The sequence below is a fragment of the Arachis duranensis genome, chromosome 1 (genome assembly GCF_000817695.3).
Source record: "Arachis duranensis cultivar V14167 chromosome 1, aradu.V14167.gnm2.J7QH, whole genome shotgun sequence".
NCBI classification, from domain to species: domain Eukaryota; kingdom Viridiplantae; phylum Streptophyta; class Magnoliopsida; order Fabales; family Fabaceae; genus Arachis; species Arachis duranensis.
In genome coordinates, this window is record NC_029772.3 from 6,105,783 (window position 1) to 6,112,919 (window position 7,137).

The window sequence follows — 7,137 nt, forward strand, 5'->3', positions numbered from 1 at the left end:
TTCGTACTTATCTAGAAGTCGCGAATTTGAATCTCACTCCTAACTTAAAAAAAAAAAGCTATTGAGCTCATTTGACCTATGTTTTATTTCAGATCAAATTGAATATAACAAAGTAGAAGTGAAGAGGTTGGTGATGAAAAGGCTCCAAATGATCAAACAGTCTGAAAACTTAGAACATGCAATTAATTTAATGCCAACTCCAGCTTCTGATAATGTTTACTCAAATTCAAGGTAAGAACTAAGAACATATCATCATCATAGACAATAATGGCAGAATTCTTAATTTTGTATGTATATGGAGATTATGAACCAGAGTGGTGGGTTGAATAGTCACATTTTTCATAATATATAACTTAGATATTGGTAATTCAATCCAGAGAAAATATGATGAAATATTTGCAGAAGATGATATAATTATACATGTGAAATATCATAAAAACGGTTTTTATTGTTAGAATTACCGTCAGATTTTTTCAATTGTAATTTCTGTCGAATTTGGTGTCATACTATTCGACGGAAATTCACGGAATATTCGTACTGTTTCACAATGACGAAATTTTAAGATTTAATGGGTATTTTATGATGGCACAAAAAAAATTATATTATGTACATAGATTTAATTTAATTTAGTTTATAATACACTTTTATTACTTTCAATTAATCTCTAATTGTTTTATTTTTTCCTCTCCTTTTCGTTTTTGATGTTACAGCAGTTCTGATCATCATTGGGTTTACTCAAAATAAAAATCAAAGGCAATGAGCTCTGGAATATGTGCTTAGCTGCAATGCAAATTAAATACACCACCAAATTAGTACTAAGAGTTTGGCAATTTACTTAAATTTTTATTATAATGTTTGCTAGCTAACACCTTAAAGTTTGGAAACATTTCAAGCATTATGACCTTGTTTTTGGTTTTTTTATTTTTACTTTTTTGGTTTTAAAGAATAAGTAGCTCTGTTTCATTTTTAGTAAAATAGACTATTTGCATTCTGTGGTATTAAAATTTAGATTATTTAACATATCTTTTTTGGTACACCATTGGTAATGAGGTTCAGGTCCCTAGCTAAAATAATATAGGAAGAGTTTCTAGCTTATCTGGAACATCGGTGTTCCAGTTGTTTTAACCGTTGATCTGAATTATAAAAAATATATATAATATATATTAATTAAAATCAACGATTAAAACAACTGAAACACTTAAAATTTTTCCAACAATATGTACACTCTAAAATCCCAACATTGCTTAGTTATAAATTTCATTTTGCAGTGCACTTGATCAATGTCAAATAGGTCAAGGCATTATGAAAGTATTTGACTTGTTTTAATTTTTTTAACAAATAAAATAAAAATGTTTTTTATTGGAAATATGACTTTTCACGTATTTGAAGAAATTTTATAAAATAGTCAATATTCTTTTTTTAAAAAATAGTTTTAGTTATTTTAAAAATATTAAATAGAGCAGCTTTTGATAGGCTAAAATCTGTTTTCAAATTTTTTTTTTCAATTATATATATACAAATCTTAACTCATGAAATCACTACTTTTTTCAAAAAAAAATAAAAATAAAAAGAAGACTCACCTCATGCTACATGGCTTTATGGAGTACAAAATCTTTATTCTACATTTAATTTGATTAAAATTTTCATTCATCTTTTTTCATTGTATGTTCTCACTTTTCTTCAATTATTTTGTGGTATATTGTTATAATCGGTTAATGTGGAGATAAAAATCACAATTTGTTTAATGGTGAAGAGTTGTTTTTGAATGAAGCTAAGAGTAATGATTATCCTTTTTACAATAGAAATAAATAAATAAATAAATATATAACATACAATGCACACTTCTCTAAACAAATTTAATTAAAATATTTATTTTTCATCTAAATTTATTATTTACCAAAGAAATTCTCATTAAAAATTAAATATTTTCATGTCTTTACCATGCATATCAATTGTCAATGCAAGTGTGTATGTTGCAAAGTGTATGTTAATGACGTATCAAAATCAATGTACTAAGCATTTTCATAGGAGATTTATTTGTAGACAATGTTCTTAAACATGTATATTAGTACCTCCAAGGTTTGTTTGGTTGTGGGATAAATTTCATTTTATAAAAAAAAAAAAAGAAGAAAAACTCATTGAGGTAAAATTTATCTTCCCTTTTATCGCTAAAGCAAACACATCTAAAAAGCTAAATATAATAGTGCATGTAATACATTGTTTGAAAAAAAAAGTTTTATTTAAGGAATTAAATTTTGTATGTTTTTCATATGATATATATGTATCTATTCTGCAGGGTTTGCTGCCTATTTTACAGGAAATGATGTTAAATATATACCACAAAAATTGTGTTACACATTTGAAATAATTTTATAGAAAGGTTTAAAGACAAATAATTGAAAAATATGGTCTAAGCATGTGCAAGAAGTAGCACAGATACTAAATTCCAGCAACATATACAACAGCTGAAGAGAATGAATAAAGGTGCATGGGCCTATCTTGCAAAATTTCAACTATCTTGTTGGACCAAAGTCTATCCATTTCAGTTATTGGCCCAAACTTGACAATGTGACAAACAATATGACTGAAGTCTGGAACGCCAAAATAAACCACTACATGAGAAAGCCCATTCTTACCATATTGAAAGAGATTCGTTGCTACTTGATAAGGAAAATGGTCAAGTACAAGAAAGTTCTAAACACCTACACTGGATTATTGGCACTAGTTCAACAAAGAAAAATGGAAGATATTATGAAGGATATTAAGTTCTAGACAGCTCAATAAACTGGTGACAACGATCGTAATGTCTTCGAAGTCCAGAGACACTCAAAGAAAATTGGTGTGCATCTTGGAAGGCACACTTGTAGTTGCAACTTGTGGCAACTAACAGGTAATAATTTGATGTATTGTTATTTTTTTGTGAGTTATGATTTTAACATGTAATAATTTGTTTTGTTGTTTAACATGTACTTGCTGATCTTATGTTACTGCCTGATAATCTTGAGTAGGAATTTCATGTGTTCATGCGTTGACAGCTATACGGAAGAGGTGTGATAGGCCAGAACCTTATGTGCACCCTTGGCTCAAAATGGATGCATTTAGAGTCACGTATGAACATGTAATCAGACCAGTCAACTCAGAGGAGTATTGGAAAAAGACTGATCTCTTGGCTCCAAAGCCACCTACCATTAAGAGACCACCTGGGCACCCAACCAAGAAAAAGAGAAAACCTGATCATATCGAGGATTCACTGGATGCAACAAAGGGAAGAAGGACATTCATGGTCACTTGCCAAAAATATTGTCAGAGTGGTCACAATGCAAAGACATACAAAGGACCACCAAGGCCTAAACCACCCCCAAAAGTTAAGAGTTAAGAGAAATAGACAGCCAACAACTAAGAAAAATACTTCATCTGCTCCACCATCACAAGATGAAGTTCAATTCTCCCAAACAACACCTCAACCACTGCCACAGGTAAAATATTAGTTGAATTTGTTGTTGTGATCATATTGTTGTCATGCTGCCTGCATTTATGTGATCTTGAATGTGATAGTACTAGTGACAGATTGGCTTAATCCTTAGGACCCATTTGCCTAATATATTTCTTATTTAGGGATATATGTGTCAGATGAACTGTTTAGTTGGGGATCAATGTGTCTAATGATTTGGTTATTTTGTATTGCATTAGAAGCAGACAACTAACATGTCAAGCCGCGTTGCACCTCCATCAACATTTAGGCCTCCAAGACACAAACAATGAATTAGGAGGCCACCTCCTACTCCAGCACATACCCCACATCTGCTCCAGCACCCTCTCCAGGTCCAACCATCTCTGTAGCACCACAGAGGCTACCTAGTCAGCATCACCTGAAATGTTTGTTGCTACAAGTCCTGGCACAGCTTCAAGAATCTTCAAGTTCATGCCAACACCTGGACTAAGGCTTCCAAAATAGATTTGATCCTATTATGTCAACATAGTTTTATGAGTTTAATACAACTTTGTCATATTTTGTTATGTTGTTAGTGCATTTTATTGAGACAATATGGTCTGTCAATATTTGGTTATTATGTTGATATTGCATGTCACTGCACCTTTTTAGTGGAAGATCTTATTAGCCCTAGTAAAAACTTAAAGACTAGCTATCTTTTTGTTTAAAACTTTGGTTATGTGGAATGAAAGTATGGTACTTGTATTTAAGTACGTCTGATTTTATTTCATTTCTAATATAAATTTTCTTTATCCAGTAAATACTCATCATTCACCTACTCATCGTTCATTGCTTGTGATAACACTTACAGATTAGTGTTGCATAAACCAAAAGCTAACACTGTAATTACTTGTTCAACTACATAACATAAGATAAAATCTTCCTCAAGCTACTTAAATCCTACCTACAAGAAGACAGATCAGACCACAAATCCTAGAATAAAAAAGAACACAGGACTGTAGCACCCAAACCATCGTCTATTCTCAACGGCATTCTTGTTCTTCTTCTCAAATGCATCAAGCAATTCTTTTAGCTTCTTCACCTTCTCTGCCAGAGCATCATCATTCTCTCCACCATGACCATCACATTGAAATACCCTGTCAAACTACAAAAAGAAATCACAGTAGGGAGTTTTCTCCTGCCCATATGTAACACCCTAACTACCAAAGCTCACGCTTCCGGCTGCGCGACTCTGATAGCTTGGACATTACGACGACACCTATACTATTTACTAAAATATGAGCCTGTTTAAAATCTTAAACCGCAATACCGCTCCCAAAGATACTTTTGCTAGACAACGTACATCCATACATACCATACAACTTGTAGAAACTCATAAAGAGTACATCCATATACATACATACATATATATAAATAATATTACAAGCATTATCCAATACAATCCCTATCCCTCTTACAGAAGATATCAAGATAAAGGCGAGGGTACAACAAATAATAATATAAAGCATACAGAGCATTTCAACAACAACTAAATAAACCCTTCGTAACTTCTGCACCCATATCCTGAAAGGGGAAAAATGTAGGGGGGTGAGAACATCATCCTCGAAAGGGTTCTCAGTAGAGGGTTTTTGGGAATTACTGTAATAGGATACGTGAAGATAATCGCACCAGTGATTAATAACCGCCTTATGCATCTTTTCAAAAACAACGGTTTTTCGATAAAAGTAAAGTCAGAAATCTTTTCCGAAAGAAGAACCGTTAAATTCTTAAAAACTCAAAAGCTCCTCAAAAAGGTTTAACCATGCTGAACCAAATTAGTATTTCATACTTTTCCAAACCAGAAACACCAAATTAAAACTAATTATCGGTCCATCTCAATTCAACCACGGCCCTAGGCCCAAACAATCCAACCCAACAACCCATCACCACAAACCAACAGAGTCTCAGTAGCAATCACAAATAGGAAGATACAAGCACAAACAAACAGTTATTGCAAGTAGAACAATTAGCAGTTAATCACATAGGCAAACCAAGTACAGTATGCACGCCCAAACAATGTCACATAGATGCATATGATGCATGCCTGTCCCTAGTGGCTGATGATATAATCTGTCGGTTATAGAGCCAACCCGACAAGTCCTGGTAGCTAACCATTGGACTGTCCCTCTGTCGTGTCTCCCCAACTCGAGTTATACTCAATATAAACTTGATCATAATCATGATCCATATCCATCACCCTCACTGGTAAATATTTATGGGGGTGAGCTCATCCGGGGCTTTCACAGTGCCCGGCCACCCTGACGACATAGGGTCAAAAGAGCTTCAAGTATCAACCAGGAGCACGTGGTGGCTAGCCACTGCTTTCTCCCAGGGAAACTCTTATCTCCAATAGTGGAAGTGCAATATTCACATTTATCAATGATTCAGCATATACATGCATTCAATCTCATCCATGGATCAACATCCATCTCAGCCATCCGGCTCACGTTTCAGTCTAGAACCAGCCAATATTCATATGATACACAGTCATTCCAGCTCACGGTTCAATCCAGAACCAACCAATATTTATAATCATACACAGCCATTCCGGCTCACAATAAAACAGCACTTCCACATTCAACATCATCAATTCATAAAATCGGCATTTAAGCCATAAATTACTTTTCCTCAAATCGTTTCACTTTGAAATCGAGTTTCAACTCTTTTCAGCCTTGGCTTTAGAAATCTCGTTTCTCAAATCATCTCAGGCTCATAAGCTTTATTTCTAAGCATTCAAAATCATCCATCCAACAATGGGATTTTATAACAAAAGTTTTCCGACAGAGTTCCAAGTCTTTAGGGGAGAATAACATGACTCATTTCGCCAAATTCATTTAAAATCATTAAAAACCTTGGCTTTCTGATTTGAGTAGTAAAGTAGGATCTAAGCCAATTCGAGTCATGTAATCAATTACTCTTTTCAAAGCCATTTCCTTTACTTAAACAAAACCGGCTTCAATTCCATAATTAAATCTGAAGCGTTTCAAACTGCTAAGAGAATCAATTTTGTTGTGTTAAACTAGAGCTCAAAGGGTACCCTGAATCTTATTCAAAACGTCAAAATAATGAGGTTCATCAATTGAAATTCAATTCCTTTTAAAATCATGAAAACTCTTCCAATGGACACCCTTTATGTTTAATAGAGAAAAACATAAACCCGTTTTACTTTTAAGAACAACCTTAAGGCAAAATTCTCTTTCGAATAACTTGTACCCAAAGACATACTATTCTTCTTGGAAAATAAGGAGAAATCATGATTCTCTTTTCAGTAATTCTTTCAAAACATAGCTTCATCATTTTTCATAATTGATCTAAGTAAAGATAATAAAAGAAGCCCTAAATTCACAATCCTCCAAGTAAATAGGAAAGGCGTTAAACTCAAAATTTCTCAAATAAAATTTCAAATAAAGTCTCAGATTTTATAGAAATTTCGGCAGCATCTCCCCTAAAACTTGGACTTTTTGCCACCCGGTTCGGGTCCCAACTAAATCGTTTCTCATTTCTTTTCAACAGCTCAAAACCAGAAATCAATTTAAAAGCAAGCTAAATGCCTCAGTGGCATATCTCAAGGAAACCATTTCAAAATCAACTCAATATCAACCGATTTAACTCATTCCCAAAGTTTAAAAGAATCAGTTCAGCAGTAA

At 33.3% G+C, this 7,137-nt stretch overlaps 1 protein-coding gene across 1 annotated transcript; it reads left to right on the plus strand.

Annotated features, from left to right (window-relative positions):
* Window positions 1–2,803: 2,803 nt before the first annotated feature.
* On the plus strand, window positions 2,804–3,376 carry LOC107474478 (uncharacterized). Its single transcript, XM_016094108.1, has 2 exons — window positions 2,804–2,879; window positions 3,009–3,376. Exons 1-2 carry the CDS (start codon window positions 2,804–2,806, stop codon window positions 3,374–3,376), a joined length of 444 nt encoding a protein of 147 aa, XP_015949594.1.
* The last annotated feature ends 3,761 nt before the right edge of the window (window positions 3,377–7,137 follow it).